A 20,166-nucleotide genomic window follows, 5' to 3' on the forward strand; every position below is an offset into this window, starting at 1 on the left:
AGTTCTTTTAAGACGATATTTACGTCCCAGGTACTATTATATTTTGGTAATGTGGGTCTGAGTTTGAAGACACCTTTAAAAAAACGACTTATTTCTGCGTTTTTGAGAGATCGTTGTTACATATTAGGGACAATGCTGCTCGTGTCGAGTTGAGTGTACCGTATTGAGCGCCTTTGGCAAATGGTTCAGTCAAAAAATTCAATACTGTCTTAGTTTCTACATTATAAATATCTAACTTTTTTGTATTGCAATATGTACACCACTTTTTTATCGCAGCGTTGTATTGTTTGTACGTATTTTTAGTTAATGAGGCTAGAACTATGTCAATTGATGATTCTTCTAATTTCTTTTTTCTGTACACTTCCCAGATAATATTCCTGCAATCAAAGTTATCTGATTGCTCTGTGGGTGTGTCACAGTCCTGCAAGGAGATAATAATAATTGATTAGATGGTTTGAAAAAGATTGGATCTCCCTGTAGCATGTGTACAAATACTGGATACCATGGTTGTGTAATCCAGTGTGGGACAACCAGGATACCTGTTGTTTTATCTTCTCGGATTTTCTTTAAAATTCGTAATATTAAACTGAACGGTGGGAAGGCATACCAAAAATTATTTTTCCAACTTATAGTGAATGCATTTATGGCGAAGGCTTCAGGATCTCTCTCCCACGAACAATACAATTTACATTTACTATTTTGTTTTGAAGCGAACAAATCAATTTCGGGAATGCCGAATTTGTTGACAATGCTTTTACATGCATAATCTGCTAACGACCACTCGGTGTCAATTTTTAAATCCTCGAGCCTTCGTCAGCGGGATTTTCCTTTGACGCTATATACTCTGCGAATATCCAAATGTTACGTTCAATACACCATTCCCAAATAGTTTTCGTGATATTATGTAGGTGAGTATGTTTGATTCCTCCTATTTTATTAATATATGAGATCGCGACAATATTGTCTATCCTTAGGAGGATTTGACAATCCCTGTCATTCTTAGCGAAACATTTTAAGGCAAAGAAGGCTGCTAACAGTTCAAGAAAATTTATGTGATAAGACTTTTCTCCTATTTTCCATAATCCTTGTGCTTTTTCGTTCTCACATGTTGCTCCCCAACCACTATAAGAAGCATCAGAAAATATTTCCTTGTCAAATTCGAATTTACGAATATTATTGGAACATTCTAAAATGTTTTGATTCCACCAAGATAGATCTTGTAAGGCTGGTTCGTCAAGTTGTATTATTTTATTTTTATTTTTACTATATGATTGCATTGAACCTTGCAGCCATTTTTCTCTTTCTAATTGTTTGTAGTAAAGCCAGCCTGATTTTACCGCAGACTTAATAATTCATCAAATTGACAATATTTTTTATTCAAAATTGTATCAACTAACTTTTTAATGTGTAATTTTGTCTTCTCAGTAAGTTCGAGCGACATTTTTTCTGAGTCTAACAAAAAACCTAAATATTTACAATTTTTCTTTGGTACGAGTTCTGATTTTTCTAAGTTAATTGTAAAACCTAAATTTATTAACCACAGTGCGTGGCACACTCTTCAGATGTTTTGCCGAAAATAAGAAAATCATCCAAATAATTGGTAACACGAATACCTTCCTTCCTAACATGACCTAAAACTACTCTTATTATTTTGCTATAAATGTAAGGACAGGCGCTTAAGCCAAATGGTAGTACTGTAAATTAAAATAAAGAATCTTTATAACAAAATTTTAAATATTTTCTAGAACTGTTATCAATTGGAATCATAAAATATGCGTCTTTCAATAGTACACATATAGTCATCTTCATTAATTAGATTTATTGCTGTACGGATGTCTTCCATCTTAAAATGTTGTGAGTACGAAATCGTTAAAGGATTTTAAGTTTAAAATGAATTTATGCCTACCATCTGGTTTAGGAACCATGAAATAAGGTGATACATATTGATCTTGTGAGTTCTGTGTAAATTCAATCGCACCCATTTTTCTTAATTTGTTTATACATTTCTCTAAATGTGTTGTTTCTGATTCGGAAAATTGACACAATTTAGGAACTTTGTTTTGAAACACACTCTTTAAGGGTATATTGTAACCCTGAATCGCATTCAGAATAAAATTGTCACTCGTGATTTTTTTCCAGTTTTCAATAAATAATTTTAATCTACCAGCCGTGTTTACCTCGTTTATTTTTTCTGTTGTTGAGTCGTTTATTGTTGAATTGGTTGAGATTGGTTGTAATCGCGACGATAGTAAGGTTTCTGAAATCTCTGATTTTTTCTTTGATTCGAGTTTCTGGAGGTGAAATAATTCCTTGGACCGCGGTTCATCTGGTTCACCTCTCTGTTCCCTGATGAACCTCTCCAGTTTATTGAATTATTTGGTTTAAATACCTTATTATTTGTGTTTGTATTAGGTTTCATATCTTTCCCAACTTTTTCAACTGTTTTGACGTTATTAATCAATTCTTTTATGTTGTCACCAAAAAGAAATTCTGTTGGTACTGTTTTATCAAGAGCAGTTTTTACTTTCTTTTCAAATCTAGGAGTGATATAAACCTTCCTGGCTATTGTCCACGAGTGAAACAGGTCTGTGTTGATCTTCAAAGCATCTGATAAGTATTGTAATATAATATCCCTGTCGACCTCCTCGTTTTGATCATTCGTTATCATACTCAGTACTGCTGCTGTGAGCGAAATGCTTGAACCAATCATATTTTGGTAATTGAAAAAATATTTATATCTTTTGATAGCATCTTCTTTAAGACATGCTAAAATCTCTTCATTTAATGCAGGCGCATTCATATTACAATCCTGATATTTTTTAGGAACGAGATTTAGAATGTCATATTTGTCCTCCTTGGCAATTCCGTCCTTCATCCAAACCTTGATTCTGTCAGCAATTTGTGGTATGAATTCGGCCTCACCGACTTTCCTTTTATCAGGATGTTCTCTCATAAATCTTTCCAACTCATCGAGAGCTTCTGCCTCTTATCTAGATTAGATCTCTTTTTCGTCTTCTGACGTGTCCGTTGATGAATCTGTGGATCATATTTTATTGTGTAATTCATTTCCGTATATATATTCAAATATAGCTTGTTATTTCCATGCTCGGTTCACGATTTCGCTTCAACGAAATTCGACCGGTTTCTCAATCTTATTTTTTGTGTATATATATTCGTATATATATATATATATATGTCATTGTTTATCTTACACTCGGCTCACGACTTCGCTTCGACGAAAGCTCGGCCGGTTCCTTAACATAGCCTCAAAAATCCTTTAACCTCAAACAATTTTTGTTACGTGAATTGTTTCACTTTTTTCTCAGCTCATGACTATGCTTCGACATTAGTTCGGCTGGTTTTCTTTACATTTACGTTTCTCGACATTTGTCTCCCGATTCACGAGAGCTCAGTCATTTGTACTACCTTTGTGATTAACTTACCTGAATCATCAGCGTCTGTCGCTTTCTCAAATTTTTCTTGGGCTTGTCTGAGCTTCTTAGCTAAGGACCCCATTTCATCTTCAAGTTCTTTAACTTCCTTCCTACACTTCTTTCGCTTACGCAAAAGTTTTTCTTTTGTCGAGCTCATGGCGGACTCTCGTCTTTTGACTCTTCCCCGCCCCGCGAGACATATTTTTCGCACGGCACGGCATGCTCCTCGTATGATGTCGGCCGAATGACGGCACTGAGACCGCACGGAATGGGCCACGCGTGACGTCCAGGTACCCCTGCTCCGGGACATGGAAATGACGGCATTGTGCTGAGCACAATGACGGCACGCGGTGCAAGCATCGTGCCGGCACTTAAATTAAGCGAAAAAACAAAAAAAATTATACCCGAGAGGGGATTGAACCCTGAACCTTTCAGTTAGCAGGCTGGCACTTTACCCCTCGACCACGAACACTTGTTACAAGTCATAGCTAATTGTGTCCTTATGTACTGCGAGCAGCTGTTGATGTTAATAAAGTTGCAAGTTATTGTAATAAACAATAACCAGAATTATTATCAACGCGATAACAACATCGATATTTGCCGCTTATTTCGTGTATAGGCGTGAAACCGGCAGGCTGCTATAAATTCGGTATTTATAAAAGAGTCGTCATAATAATATGATTAGTGAAAATTGATAACGAACAAAGTCCGGTGGATAAATAATAGCCCAAATTAACAAAATCAACAGCCTTAAAATATCATACATTGAAAAGCGTTATTTTGTGAATTGTGCGGCTGAAAATTTTCTAAGTTTCGCAGCCAACAAAGCCAGCATTCTGCGGGAATTTCGTTCCGACAGAATGCTGTCATGGCGAGCAGCATGCACTCCCAGCAGGCATTCTGCTAGCACTCTGACAGCGCCAAATCTAGCACGCGTGCTCACATTGCGACGGCACGAAACTTTGTCAGAATGACGGCCTTGTGTGCCGGCTGTATGCCAGGCAACTTTTTTCTTTTGGTTCTTTGGCCCATCTAGAGCGAGAAAATGCCCGCGTGAATCGCCGATCGCTTGGCAAACTTTTTTGCGCGGGGTAGTTGAAATTATCTTAATAAATTGATTAAATGAATAATGTATTATAAGAGCAGAAAATATTTTTTACATTATATGTTATGCATTTGAATGATGTAATAAATTATAGATAAAGGTATCTCTACTGAAAAATCTCAGGTGAGATCTCTGGCCAAAAGAAATAACTATAATTCAGTTTGTTATAATTAAGTGTAACCCACTAGGTAGTAACCCCACCTCCCCCAATAAGTTTAAAAATACATGTTTTAAAGCATTTGAAGCGATATTTGAATTTCCAAAAAATCACATGAGAACCTCTGGTGAGAAACTCAGGAGAGAATGGGTTAAAATTTTAAAAATCGAAAAAATTGGCTAAAGCAACTCGAAAGATGGTTTTTTGAAGTTATTTGGGAGTTTTTACCACCTAAAAGGTAACTTTCAATTATAACAAACTGAATAGTAGTTATAAAGTAATTTTAGCAATCAGTAGGGCAGAATCTTAGCTGAGATTTTGGCCAGAGATCTCAGGTGAGATCTCACCACCCATTTTTTCAGTAGGGATCAAGTAAATTCTTTCCAAGATATCCATAAAAATACAAATAGTTCAATAATATTGTTTTACTAACTGGCTCTTTGCATATGAATGTCATTACGTACCGCTTTAACGTTGTCGAATATCATTGATTGTGCATGTTTATAAACATAAAGCCCCGAAAACCGCTGGTGTTTTCGTGAAAGTGCTATACTAGTTTCCGCGACAAAAGCTTAAACTGCGCAGCGCTACACCCTGCAGGTAGAAAAGACGCCATAATTTCTGGCCGCACAGTTCGCAGTAACGTCTGCCCAGAAAGTTTTGCCCAGATTCGGCCCAGAAAAATGTGTGTCTGCCGACAGTTTCTGCGCAGAATCTGCTGAAAATTCTAGCAAAAATAGAGAGACGCTAATGTGAGTAGGTAGCGCCACAAAGGCGAGTATGAGAAGCAGACGAAGCTTTGGCGCCCGCGACACTATTTACTTCTATATTCGTATCCGAGATATTATTTTTAAGAAAAACGACACTTTCCATAATTGTTTCTAAGTGATTTTTATATATTATCGCATTCGTGTGCTAATCAGTGATTTTTAATAGAAGTTGTCCAAAAAAACGGTGTCATTTATATAATATAAACAATCTTGTATATGATTTGCTTAAATCATTATCTTTTTCTCCACCGTGGAAGAACGGTGAAGTTAGCTGAGCATAAAAAAATGATAGGGAATTGCATTTCCACCTTTTTTACATATCCTCACATTCCTCATATAGGGGAAGGTGGGACAGTAGTGGCACCCTAACTTTATTTCAATTTTTAGCCTTTAATTGGGAGTTATTAATAATGACAATAAGTGAACTCGATAGACAATGACACCATAAAACGAAATCGGTCGATGAAACAAGTTAAATGAAGCTGTAGTTTTTTATAAATATGACAAATCAAAAATGTTCTGCATTGCCCGCGATGTGGGGGTGTTTTTTTCGATTGTTGATACACAGTTATTTAGCGCCGCAAGACAAAAAATGAAGCAAGGCCTAAAAGTTGGAAATATAAACTATCAAATAAACTTTATTTCAAACGGATTCATTCTTTTTTCGCGATGTGCACAGTTAAATGATTAATGTAGCCAAGCTATTATTTCAGCCGCAAAATTCTAGCTCGTTTAATTAAGTAGTTGGACTTTCTTTTTCGACAATATTTCAGAGATAAAAACTAGAAGTATTTTTGTTTAGATTTTCACAATCATTTGTTTCAAAATACCGATTAATCATTAAAATATCGAGGTGCCAAACCAACCTGCCTGCCACGCTATGCCCCACTCTCCCCTAACCCGCGTAAAAATATTATATGAGATTTCATATGAGATCTCATATGACTGATATTCGTATTGAGATCTACATGAGATCTATATGAGATCTCACGTAGATCTCATATACATCTCATATAAATCTCAGTACGCATTTCAGTCATATGAGATCTATATGAGATCTCATATAATATTTTCACGCGGGGATAATATATTACGATATTTAGAATTAAGAGGTTGCCGGTGCATACTCTGCGTTCCGGAGTAGTAACAGTAACTAGCTTGCCAGGGTAGCCGATGACAAGGTTCAAGTTGTTTTCGGTGTCTTGGTATAAAAATCGTTCAAGTACGGTGTCTAGGTATACAGGGTGGCCGATGACGACGTCTAGGTGGTGCGCTCCATGGTTTTTAGTGTCTAGATAAATAAATCATACGAGGGCGGTGTCTATAGGTGTACAGGGTGGCCGGTGACGAGGTCTAGGTGACGCGCTCCGTGGTTTTTTGTGTCTAGGTGTAAAAATCATTCGAGGAAGGCGTCTAGAGGTAGAGGTGGCCGATGACGACGTCTAGGTGGTGCGCTCCATGGTATTTGATGTCTAGGTATAAAAATCATTCAAGGGCGGTGTCTATAGGTGTACAGGGTGGCCGGTGACGAGGTCTAGGTGGTGCGCTCCGTGGTTTTTGGTATCTAGGTAAATAAATCATACGAGGACGGTGTCTAGGTGTACTAGGTGGCCGATGACGAAATCTGGTTAGTTCGCACCGTGGTTTTTGGTGTCTAGGTGTTGAAATAATTCGAGGAGTGTGTATAATATCAGAACAATCAGTGATTTCATGTTAGTGATAAGTAGTTGTTCCTCGCTTTATTACGATTAAATATAATAAACTTGACTTTGTTTGATTGATTTCAGTTCTTTTCTGTTTGTATTTTCGTTGCGGAATATATCAAACTCGCCTAACCTTTTACTTTTTTAAAAGTTAATTTATTTTAGTTAATTATACTTTAATTTGTTATATTTGATACATAGTCCTACTTCACTATCTACACAAAGTTTATATGCGATACGCATGCACTGCACTTGATTTCACTTGAGCGAACGTCAGAGGATGATACTCGCAGTCGCCTGACTCGGGGAAATGCTTGAGCGATGGATAACCCCAGACTTCCATATCGATGACTCGTATAGCAGTCGACGGCGCTAACCTCCTCCAACCACCTCTTCTAGACATTCGGGGCATTCTTGAAAGTTTTCTCGAGAATATTCACTACGTCGTCATAGCCGAATGTTCCAGCAGACCAAGGGCAATCAGCTTCCTCTCGATCCAGCTGTTCTCACGACGTTGCTTGGTGCTCAAGCTAGTCCACTCGAACGGCGGCTCGAAGAGGTATACGTCGATCGGCGGCGCATCTGCACCCTCGAGACTGATTCCTTGTGGATGAAGTGGCTGCCGACCTTGAAACTCTGCAGATCCAAAACGTAGTCGACGTCGTTGTCCTCGTAGTAGTGGTAGAAATTTCTAAGCTTCTCGGAGTAAATTTGGAAGCTTTGGTTTTAGATTTTTTCTCGCTCTTGCTCGCCTTCCTTCGATATGCCAAAGTGTAGCTTAAATAAATGATAAAATTTGAGGAGATCGGGGTTAATAGGTTAATGCATTTTAGTTTTGTTTCTAATCTGATACCAGATTTGTCATCAGGCACTCTGTAAATCCCTAACAGTAGACTCCTTTTTATCAAATATTTAATATTACATTAATTTTCATAAATAACACTGTTTAAACAAATAATTTCGCGAATCTGATATCAGTTTCGAAATCAGTGACCTCGAAAACCCCTAGTAGAACACTAATTTTTGTGAAAAAATTAATTTTGCAATAATTTGCATAAACCAAATTGTTGAAACAAATAATTTTGCAAATCTGGTATCAAATTCGTGTTCAGCGACCCCAAAAACTCCATATACCTTGCTGTTTCGGACTTGAACGTTTAAAAAATGTGAATTTTGCAACAATTTATTTTTAAAAATTGTTTAAACAATATATTTTACAATTTCGATAGCAGATTCGTGTTGAGCGAACCCAAAAACCTTAAGTCTGATCTGTTTTGCCCTTCTATTTTCCGTAATTTTAGAAGTCGTAATCCTTAACGTCTAGCGTAAAAGGGGCGACATTGAAATTTCTTACTATAAAATTACTATAAAGTTCATTAGACAAAAGAAAAAAAAATTATTCTTTTATTGTAACATGTCTTCTATTTATTTATGATGAATTATGTATAATAGTTATAAGCGAGTGCTTTGAAAAGGTCACACAAGTACAAAATCACTTTTTTGAACTTTTGAAATAGTCGCAAAAAATTTTAAAGTACAAAAAGAGTAGTCTGTACTTTGACAAAGATTAAAATCAATAATTTGATCTTTGGTAAAAGTACAAAATTACTCTTTTGAACCTTTGAAATTGTCACAAGAAATTTCAAAGTACAAAAATAGCAGTCTGTACTTTGACAAAGATTAAAATCAATAATTTGTTCTTTGGCAAAAGTACAAAATCTCTCTTTTAGAAATTTTAAGGTACAAATTTTACAATCTCAACTTTTCTTAAGTACATATTGCGATATTCGGACTTTTTTACGTCGATTTTTGTACTTTAGGGTTTAGCGTGTGGGATATCCCCTAAGATATCATTAATGTACAAGATGAAAAGATTAAGTCCTAATTAACATAAGTTTCTTGTGGGACACCTGTATTTACTAATAAGAATTCGCTCTCTTTTCCATCTACTTAAGGGGATGTCGACCCAAAAGCTTCGCAAATCCGCCACGAGGTATTTTGTATTTCCAAACTTCTAAAAAAAACAGAAAGTCCGATCGAATTTTTCTTTCAGTAGAACGATTCATTGAACTTAACACTACGGCGCTACAGACTCGGTTTTTCATTTGCAAGCTTTATTTAAAAAGTTTTATGTAAAATTAGATTTTAAGGTTGGCGTTGCAATCGCATGAGTACGACGAAGTACGCGTAAACATCTGTTCGTATTTCCAAGATTTTAGAAAAATAAAAAGTCCAATCGAAATTTTCTTTCGGTAGAACGATTCATTAAACTTAACACTACGGCGCTACAGACTCGGTTTTTCATTCGCAAACTTTATTCAAAAAGTTTTATGTAATAGAAAAACAGTGTTTTTTGAGACGACATCCCCTTAAGAGAAAGATAGGTAACATTTAAAGTTGCTATTAATGAACAATGCCAAAGTAGAATAATCGAATATTAAAGATACAAAAATTTACACTAAGAATATTGTGTACAAGGAAATATTATAACAGCTGCACTATTTTCTAAATGCACCATTGGAAATATACAAAACCGGCTGCAGCATTTTTAAAATGCTGCGCTGGAAATATGAAAAATCAGCTGCAGCATTTTTTAAATGCAGCGCTGGAAATATGAGAATCGGTTGCAGCATTTAATTAATACAGCACCAAAATATGACTCGTAAAATTAACCTTACCATAACGTCCCCGTCGTGAAAGTCGGCAGAACATTATGCTGGCTAACGCTAGGAGGATCATTACATGTTTAACTTACTTACTTTCAGGTAATACACTACAGCGACACAATGTACCATAAATTAATCTGGACAACAATCAAGTAAATATTTATTTATTTAATTTTAAAATTAGTGGTTATGGACCACATTTTGTAATGCCAGCACATCCCTATCTATATATTTTCTGATGATTCAACATTTTTAAGGCCCAAATTGATGTTCAGGTTAAAATTGTTTTGCATGAACAAAATTTTAAGGCCTAAATTTTTTAAGGTCCAAACATTTGAAGGTTAAAAATTTTTAAGGTCCAAATTTTAAGACCCAAAAATTGTAAGATCAAAAATGTTGAAGGCCCAAACTTTTTATGGTCTATCATTAAAAAAAAAAACGTAATATCTAAAAAAGTGTGACGTAGAACGTGGCCCGGAGAACACTTGAATATAATGTAAAATAAGATGTATATTTGTAAAAGAATTGATGTGCTACGTGACCCCGAACATTTCTACAATCAATATTTTGCTCAAAAAATGTTTAACAAAAAGAAGAAATGTGAAACGTTTTACGGTAGGATGAAGCGTCTATATTTATTACACATATATACTGCAAAGAAACATGATAAAAATGTATAAATTCACAAGTATTATAGGATTTTTACAAAAATGATCAAATATAATATGCTACATAGTAAAAATATGTATATTTGTAAAAGAATTGATGTGCAGCGTGAGCCTGGAACGTTTCTACAACATTTTGCTTAAAAAATGTTAAAAAAAATAAGAAATGTGAAATTTTTTACAGTATGCCTTCCACATACTGTATTGTGGAATAACATCAAATACATAAATTCAAGTAAAAATATTTTGTTAAGTTGTGAAATCCAGTGGGATTCATGATGCTCCACATGAAGTCAAATTTGAAATTAATATAGAGAATGCAATCAAAACTGTATTTGGCACCTGTTGATGCAAGGGAGGATTATCAGGAAGTTATAAACATTGTATTGCTATCAACCAGGTAAGTTTAATCACTTAAACATGTACTCGGACTAAAACTATGAAGAAGTCATATATATTACTGCAGAAATATTTATTGTAGGATAAAGAAACATGAGTTTAAAGTGACAACATGTACTTGTTAAATAACCACTTTTTTTTAAGTGATCACTGCAGATAAATGTTTTGCTTTTGATCAGGTTACAGCTTTCGATCCATTTTTTCTTAATATCAGGATTTTTGTAATTCCATGTAGAGCTATGCCTATATCCGATGAATTTCTTGCTCGATTTGGCACTTGACACTTACAAAGTTTAATTTTGTGACCATTATTTATTACAAAAACAAAAAATCCAAAATAAAAAATTTTCTAAAGTTTATACAAACATTATAATTAATAAAAACCATAAATTGCAGACACTAGTACATGATTTTTTACCTGGCTCAATTATTGGTACATGCATTCAAATAATATTTTAATTAATTTTATAGCACAATGTGGCTAAAATCCGCTGTTAAGTCACGCCTATCTGTGACTAAAGTAGTCCTTTTTTGCACCGTGTTTATCACACTTGCTACGCTTGTGTGCTAACCTCACAGTGCAAATAAGGACTACTTTAGTCACGAATAGGCAAGACTTACAGACTTTAGCAATCTGCGATATAAAATTTTATACGATTCTCTTGACATAAATGGTTCAGTTTTACACGGCGCAGTTAGCACCCAAGCGTAGCAAGGGCGCTAACTGCGCCGTGTAAAAGAAGAACGATTTAAGTCACATGTATCGTAATGTACTAATATTTGTCTGGTCAGTACGTGTACCACTTAACTCTAAGAGAAATTATAGCAAGCCTTTGATGTGGTCGTCATATTCTATCTGAATTGTAAAATACTAACATAAAATGAATGTAAATGAATTAATACTAGCATTTTTTATTTATGAGTACATCTGAATTGTAAAATACTAACATAAAATGAATGTAAATGAATTAATACTAGCATTTTTTATTTATGAGTACATCTGAATTGTAAAATACTAACATAAAATGAATGTAAATGAATCAATACTAGCATTTTTTATTTATGAGTACAGAGGTTATTTTGCTCAAGTGGGGAAAATTTTTACAATTTTTAACAATTTTTCATAGATAAACGGCTGACAGGAGTGACAAGGTAACTTCCCAGCCAAATACATACCTGCAGTAAATAATCGCCTCGTTTTTTCCCCCAACGCATTTGTTAGGGAAATCCAATGGCGCAGACACCCTTGTTTATATATATATATATATATATATATATATATATATATATATATACATGCACACACACAAGAAAAAATATACACAAGTAATGAAAAGTGAAGAAAATTAAAAACTAGGCTACCTTGCATTCTAAATATAAATAACATTCATTAATGATTTTATATTCTGCTTTCTCTTTATTTTGTATATGCTATAATTTGAGAAAAACATCAGTCGATGTATTTTAAAATAATTTCAAGCCTTATAGTTTACTAGATTTATTACAAAAAATGACACATGATAAAACAATAATTAATTCATATTGTATAACTCATTGAATGTTCAATAAAATATTTTGAAGTTGATTTACTATGCAAGTGTATTTGATACTCTTATCTAAAGAGGGTAATCCAAGCACGATGTACATCTGTGAGGCATTGCCGCATACCCACTAGCTCCAGAATTTTGACGATAAATTTAAAAAAATTGTTGACGCACTAGATACACTACGCACAAACACATTTATGAAAGTAACAGGCTGATTGAGACTCTTGTAGTTATGATGGAAAACCCTTGTTTTGGTCGTTTTTACACTTTTCTTGAGTATATTCCTGCTTTTAATTCTTCCTCTCACATTCGCACACACACATACACACACCCTCTCCCTTCACTTTTTTAGTTATTCGATACATCGACTTCAAAAAAATTCTATCGAAATATTTGATTATTGTAAGAAAATATAAGCAAAGAAAAATAAACTACATAAACAGCATATGTATACATGTTAATGGTGTTCCACTTACAGATACAGCTCTTTCATCACTATATAATCACTTGTTCACACTCTTATCATCTGCACTTACAAATATAGTATACTATTATTTATATGTTTAGGTGTGGTTCTAACGTATAATCTATGTACGTTATTCACGCCCTCAAATTTGCCAGAGTCGATGGAAACTGCTTTGTCATTTGCCACGTGCATTAATAATATGGGTGTACCACCAAGTTAGTCAGTCATTGATTTTATCATTACCGTATTTTTTATAAGTTGTCAAATTGCCACATTTGACTTAAATCAAGACGATTAAGCAAAGATCCTACACTTTTCTACACAAAAAGTATATGATTATCACAGGACTTTTTATTTTCCTTGCTATTTGAGAAGAATTCAATATATCGAAATATGATACATTTTAATTATAAGGCAGCATTTTTGCTATTTTATTTTATAGTATCGTGAAATCATTTCCAGCAAAATTAACAAAGCAAAGATTAAATAAATTTGAATTCATCTTTGTCACAAACTTGCATCTTTTTTATAAAGAAGAATCATTTTAATTTAACCAAAGGAATAGTTATTATACAAGTTAACCCTATTACAAATATATAGCAATGTTAATGTTTAATAAAACCAGTTTTACTGTCTAAATCACTTTAATTACTTCAATGAAGGAATTCTTCTCAAAAAGTACAGAAGGGCCCTTCCTTCAGTGACATAAAAAAGTATGGATTTTTCTAGAGCATTTTATCACAATTGATTAAATGATAAAAAAAAAAATAATAAATAAATAAATAAAACTTCCAGTTAGCCCATCGGCACTGGCAAAAGCCGAATTCAAAACCTTAAATAGGTGTGTGTGACCAATCAGTCACTTGTATTCTTGGTGGCACACTTTCTACTGAATATACATCATCATATTTAAAAAGCTTGCTCGCCTGTAGTCAGTATTCCCTCGTTGTCTCTAGCCTCCATGTCAAATTCTTCATTATCTATTCGCTGTAATTATGTATTTGTTTTGTTTATGATGACGGACTTACGCAGTGGGCAGTGAGTGATAGTGCAACAAGTCTTGGCGTTTTAGATGGTGCTCAAGTGCCGTCGAGCTGGTGGTTGCTCTGACTAATCACAAGCCAGGTCAGGTGCACACAAAACCCTCCTGAGCCACTGCCGATGTAGCTGGTGTGGGTTTACTACTGGGTGCCGAAGTAGTGGAGCTCACTGTGTCCTGAAAAAAGTCAAAAGCGAGCCACATCTTGCATTATAACATTCATCCCAAATTCTCGACGCACCTAGCATTTATGTCAAGTTTGACCTCATCCATATGTCATCAAGCACAAATCTTGGTGACATGAAATTAATGGGTACAAGGATCCACGCTCACCTTACCTCAACTAATGCTTAATTTATAATTAAAAATTTTGTTTTTTTGAAAACAAAATCTGAAAGTTTAAAATTTATTTACACGGAAAAATACGGCTGTATATCCCTATATAAAAAAGTCATGACCGGATGAAGTGAAGCCAAGAATGCGTCAATATGATTGGCTCATGTAGTGCGCATGCGTCAAAAGTATCGTTAGAATTTTTTGATTTGTTTTTGATTTCTAAAATTGATTCTAATATTAAAAATGTAATATAATACTATAATACATATCAAATTATAATTTGTGTATTTATAATATTCTAGAGACATTCTACTCTCGAGACATAACCTTAAAATTTTAAAAGGAAGTTGGCGACGAAACCGCGGCAATTTTGAAATTTATATGAGCGCGAAATGAATCATATACTGTAAAGTTTGATATATTTCCGTGATAGAAAACAAATATTAAAAATATCAATCAAGTATTTATATTCCATTTAATAAGTTAATGTAATTATAGTCTACTACAGTGCGCGCAGCGCACTGCGCCAAGTCTAGTATATATAAAAAAATAATAAAAATTATAAACATATCAAGACCGTATTTTTCTTTTAAATAGTTAAACCTTGATAATTTTTTATTTTTAAGTTTGTTAAAAGAATGAATAAAAAATTAATGGTAATAATAATTCGTCAAGTTTTCAAATCCTTACGTCCTTGGCAGGTGTTAAATTCGGCTTATACTCCTCTAAACTGAATCCTGAGTTGCTATCGTCTCCACATGATTGGACCACCAATGTACCATCTTCCTTCTATAAATTCACAAAGTCGAAACCCATTACATTTACAGTCCTAGTCCATCAATCGACAATAACAATTCAGTTAACGCCGATAGAGGAGCTTTTAAATTATTTAGCCAATTGAATTTGTTGCAATTTAATTCGCGAATGCACCTGTTGTGTGGTAGACTGTGGATGTTGATGCTGCTGCTCACTATCTTGTATTTTACGTTTTTTATCATTACTTTCAAGGCTCTGATCTGACTTCCTTTTCCTAAGTGTCTGATCACCTTGATTCCTTGGAGAAACTCCTCCATTACCGCTGGAATTTCCATTGCGCTGAGTACTGCTTGATGTCTGCAAAAAAAAGTACAACATTTTTATATTTCTTTGGTAAAAATCGTCTTTTTACAATTGTCTACTTACTTTTCTTTCTCTTTTGATCTGATTTGCAGCGATATAATTTGACAAATCCTTTCTTTTTACATGCTTAGCTTCTATGGTCATACCATTTTTAAATAATTTAATTTGTTCTGCTTGTCTCTCAGCTGAAAACAATTTGATCTTGGGTAAATTAATCAACATAACAATAAAAAAATTTCGAGGTAAAATTAAATTTCGAGTTAGATAACTACTTGGACCACAAATTGCAGTTACGACTGCAGTATAAAATGCAAAAAAATTATTTTTTCTGAAAATCATCTTACTAAAAATGACAGCAATAATAATTATCACAATAATAATAGTAATAACAATAAGAAAAATATATTTACTTGTTTCAACAAAAGACTTGATGTCCATAGTAAGATCAATATTCAAATTCTCTCCTTTTTTAAATGTCAAGCCAATAAACCACATAGAAACGTGTTTGCCTGCTTCAGGCTTTAGTGGTGGAAAAGATTCTGGATTAATGTGGGCTAATGTAATGTTTGGATTTCTCTCAAGTGTACCTGCATGGATATATAAAAAAGTGCATTAATATTTTCTTGTTTAAAAATTGTCTTTCAGTCTTAATATTTTTGTTAATTTTGTCAATTTGTTTCGCATGCATTTTTTAACAACAAAAAAGGTTATTGGTTTCCTTTAAGAAGAAGTCACTGATAGCACAAAACTTAACTGTCCTAATTTAAATTCTTGTGACATGCACTCTGATAAATTCAAAAGGCTAAAAATGAATCATTCTATACCTATTAGATGTCGTATTTTCGATTCAACAAGACCACACCATTCTAGTTGATCCTCTGCAGTTGAACTACTTGCCAACAATACGATATAATGTCTATATTTGCCAAAGAAATTTGGCGGTTCAAAAAGTTTGTCCCACGAAGCTTTACCCATGATTATCTCTTCTGTGATAGCCAAGCCAGTCTCAAATGCCTCCTGCATTATTGTCCTTGTAGAAATGGATACATTAAAAGTCGAATTTTGTTGAGGGTATGCAGGTGTGATGATTGGCATAAGATGATACCTGTCTGACATGGTCACCTATTGAACAGATAAAATAAGCATTAAGATGATTATGAATATAATGAATGAACGAGATTAATTCTTATTTTGAAAAATACTAGTTACCCGAGGATCCCAAACTTGGAAGCCCAAATTAACATTTTCAGGAGACTTGAGCAATACTGGTTGAGGCCACTTCCATTGTGAAAAAACAAGGAAAAACTTTTCTATCAATGTTGCTGCCACAGCATTTGGATACAACTGACACGTTCTTGCAACTAACATTGCCCATGATACACCACCCAAGTAACCTAAAACGTTGCTGTAAATTCCGTTTTCTGGAAAAAAAGTTATGTGTGGTCAAGTGTAAGAATTCTAGATATTAAGTTGACCAAGAAATTTTTTTTTAGCATTTTAAACTTACTTTTTGCCCATAATTTGATGGCTCTCAAAGCCAACCTAAAGTTTTCTATATTAGGTACTAAACGCAGTATTTCATCAGTCACTCGACAACCATTCAGACTTCTGACACACTTTTGATCCAAATTTTTCAATAACATATCATCCCTAAGATCCATTGAATCAGGAACTTCTTTGAGTGCCAATTTGGCAAAGAGCATATCAATCTCAATACCATCAAAGTTCATTTTAATAACAGGTACATATGCTTCTTCTACAGCTCTCAAATCTGTTACTTCCATTTGTGATTTTAACAAATCAAAAAATGATGAGAAATAGTCTGATCTATTTATGTGTCTTGGAACAACACACAAGGCATCTATATCTGCTCCTTTATGATGCACTCCTAGTCTATAAGATCCAAATGTATAGATTTTACCTCCAACTTGATCTGCTACATTAGGGGGCATATTTCTTGCAATACTTGTATCACGAATCCACTGCTTTACTAACGCGTTCAATTTGCTGAAAAATATGATAGGAATTTTAATTAAATTTATCAATACTCCACTATATAAATTATGTTACTCAATTGTTGACTAACCTCAATATTTCCATTCTGTGATTAAGTTCTTCTTCTGACTCAAAAACATTATATGGCTTGAGAGCTTCCTTAAGTTCATTTGTTCTACTGAGATCGCTGAGCTTTGGCTCAGCCATACTGATAGCTGAAGTCATACCTAAAGTTCTTAGATTTTGGTTATTTGACTGCTCTCTGCTACCGCTGGTCAAATTATTAACCTGAGACGTCCACATCTTGACTATTACTTATGATTGCTGTAAATTATATAGATTGATTAATAAAAAATGCTAGTGAATGCTTGCGTTTGGTTTTAATAGAACATTCAATTTCACTTTTTTAGCAATAGCAATAACAACAAATTGTTATGGATAAAAAAATATTACAAAATATTACAATGTTACAAATAGAAGAACAAAAATTTAGGTTTTCTTTAGGTTATTGAACAAGTACATAAATTGTTTGTGATAATAAAGTATTCTTACACTAGTTTTAATGGATAAGCCTCTATCTACACACGAATTGCAGGCCTATGATTTAGATGCCTTGAAGTTGTTGACTATATTTCAAAAATTTTTGATAACGCTCTAAATTGGCCCATGTTTAGCTTCAATTGGATACTAATCGCGATCTCCCTGGATAAATCATGTTTTGCTTTCAAGTTCAAATTAGTTTTTAATATTCTAAAACATAATATTTTGAACATCTCATCTCATGTTTATATATATATATATATATATCCTATCATCACAGTGGTGTGTGTAGTGTTTATTGCCTGATGCTCTTATTATTAGAAAATCAAAGATAATTTATTTATCTTTAATCCAAAATAATCAACATGTGTGATAACTCATTGAATTTTTCTAATCATTCTTTAAAATAAACACTACACACACCACTGTGACAATAGGATATATATATATATATATATATATATATATATATAAAAGTATGTATCAGTGTACCTATACTTATTCTTTTGTAGTCCCTATCAAGCTGAGGCAATAAATTAAACAATCAAAAACGCTGCACAAACAATGAGCAAGCACTGCACCTTCCATTTTTGCTCGCAAACAAATACCTATACGGAAAGTGCGGGAAAAAAAACAAAAAGTTGCAAAAAGCCGATATATACTTACTCTTAAATAAAAGAAAAGAAAGGAAGCGACTCCAGTCACAAGTCCAACATCATGATCACGAAAGTCTCCACCGTCGGCCGGTCGCTTCGTTCTCCCCCTTAGAATCACAACTAACTTTATACTAGTCTGCCAGATCGTTCCTGGGGAGGTTATACTCGGGTATACAGGGACCTGTATCAAAGCAATAAAAACTTATACGCACGACGCGGCTGCGAACGAGATGAGTCCGGTATGTAAATATATACAATCTTTTCGCCAGAAGCCTAATTGACACGACGCCGCATCAGGCGCTACGCGCACGCACACATCACACGACAACGCGCTCGACCTTTTTTCGATCAGTAATTGACTGTCTTTTTCTAACCTTCGTAGTATTAGCAATATAATTGCCCGAGGACGCTTGTCGCACTAATACTACATATATCAACTTTTCAAACTATATATATATGTGTGTGTGTGTGTGTGCAGTATACTAGCAGAACTAAACTGTATTCGGACGTCCAAGCACCGTGAGAGGGCGCTATTTTCAGCGCTGAAAGTTATAATAAGACCACGTGATACATGGAGGCAGAAACTAAAAAGAGTAGAAAAGCATTTAAATTCATATTTAGTATTCCCTATTCAACATTATAACTTTTTATTAATTTTTGAGCAACATCTTTCTATCTCAAGTCCATACTCATGTTATATTTGTATATTCATATTTTGTTTGTCGTCTGCTTATTATAACTTTCAACACTTTTAGAAAAATCCGCTAGGTGTGCCACTTTTGCTTGGACGTGCGAATGTACACTGCAGTAGCCTCCCTGCCTCACCTAAACAGTCAGCAATCAGCATTAGGGTCGTTCTTCCTTCAAGAGCTATCGGCTCTAAGCCATGTGCTCTACAGTTAGAGTTGTCTCTGATGGATTGTGCATTGAGTAATCAGGTTGGCGACCGATAGGCAGAAAACGCACCCAGTGGCTAACTTCAAACCGCACCGACTTAAACAGCAGAAACGGATAATCTATTGCGCAGAAGTTAGGCTAGGCATGTAAACAGCAAATATGAATAACCACTTTATTCCCTGAAAACTTTAATCCCGCAATAATAAATAGAAAATAATAACAAACGAATATTTTCATTAAAATGCCGATAGCTGAGTAGGTCCCACTTTTCAAGAAATAAAGTGGCTACACAGTTCAGTCGTGAACAAAGCACTATATGCAACACGAGAGTAAAGTCGATTATTCCCTCGGGTGATTTAGTTAGTAAACTCTCACTCGCGGGAATAATCATCGACTTTACTCCCTTGTTGCATAATGTGCTATTTCAAAATTTTCAAAAGCTTCTGAAATTAGATTTTTTATTTAATTTTTCCAAATTTTTTTTTATTTTTCCAAAACTTTATTAATTTTTCAAAAAGTTAATAAATTGTTAAAATCAAAAATTTTTTTCCGGCAAATACGGGAATAATAGTACATTGTACAACAAGGGGCGAAAATGGGCAGTCTGGAAAAGCACATTCGCCCCTCGTTGTTCACCGTGATTTTTATAACAAGTGTATAAGGAAGACCATT

At 34.3% G+C, this 20,166-nt stretch overlaps 2 protein-coding genes across 7 annotated transcripts in view; one reads left to right on the top strand and one right to left on the bottom strand.

Moving 5' to 3' along the window:
- The first annotated feature begins 9,215 nt into the window (after positions 1–9,215).
- Positions 9,216–20,166, top strand: part of LOC100115677 (relaxin receptor 1) — a 276,876-nt gene continuing 265,925 nt past the window's right edge. Inside the window, exons 1-2 of the mRNA XM_032597905.1 lie at positions 9,216–9,553; positions 9,935–9,987. The gene's annotated coding sequence lies outside the window, so the exon portion shown is untranslated. The remainder of the gene's footprint in view (positions 9,554–9,934; positions 9,988–20,166) is intronic.
- On the bottom strand, positions 11,932–19,020 carry LOC100119065 (poly(A) polymerase type 3). Of its 6 annotated transcripts, none has more exons than XM_008210339.4 (12): positions 18,608–19,020; positions 18,434–18,464; positions 17,954–18,151; positions 17,493–17,725; positions 16,914–17,413; positions 16,616–16,827; positions 16,231–16,528; positions 15,817–15,993; positions 15,470–15,591; positions 15,218–15,400; positions 14,978–15,076; positions 11,932–14,128 (listed from the first exon to the last, which is right to left on the bottom strand). In XM_008210339.4, the coding sequence occupies exons 4-12, from the start codon at positions 17,702–17,704 to the stop codon at positions 14,039–14,041; spliced, it is 1,893 nt and encodes a 630-aa protein (XP_008208561.1). In that variant the 5' UTR covers positions 17,705–17,725; positions 17,954–18,151; positions 18,434–18,464; positions 18,608–19,020; the 3' UTR covers positions 11,932–14,038. The 6 variants fall into 6 exon arrangements, with proteins under 6 accessions (XP_008208561.1, XP_032453793.1, XP_008208563.1 ...); XM_032597902.1 differs by having other exon boundaries at positions 17,954–18,103; positions 18,608–18,901; XM_008210341.4 differs by lacking the exon at positions 18,434–18,464 and having other exon boundaries at positions 17,954–18,103; positions 18,608–18,991.

This window comes from Nasonia vitripennis, chromosome 3 (assembly GCF_009193385.2).
Source record: "Nasonia vitripennis strain AsymCx chromosome 3, Nvit_psr_1.1, whole genome shotgun sequence".
Classification (NCBI taxonomy): domain Eukaryota; kingdom Metazoa; phylum Arthropoda; class Insecta; order Hymenoptera; family Pteromalidae; genus Nasonia; species Nasonia vitripennis.

Excerpts from the sequence above, each read along its gene's own strand:
- LOC100119065 (XM_008210339.4), bottom strand. The coding sequence starts at position 17,704 with ATGTGGACGTCTCAGGTTAATAATTTGACCAGCGGTAGCAGAGAGCAG. Across the intron at positions 15,401-15,469 it reads AGATCAAAAGAGAAAGAAAA|ACATCAAGCAGTACTCAGCG; the intron begins GTAAGTAGACAA and ends TTTTTTTTGCAG. Across the intron at positions 15,077-15,217 it reads CACAGTCTACCACACAACAG|AAGGAAGATGGTACATTGGT; the intron begins GTGCATTCGCGA and ends GTGAATTTATAG.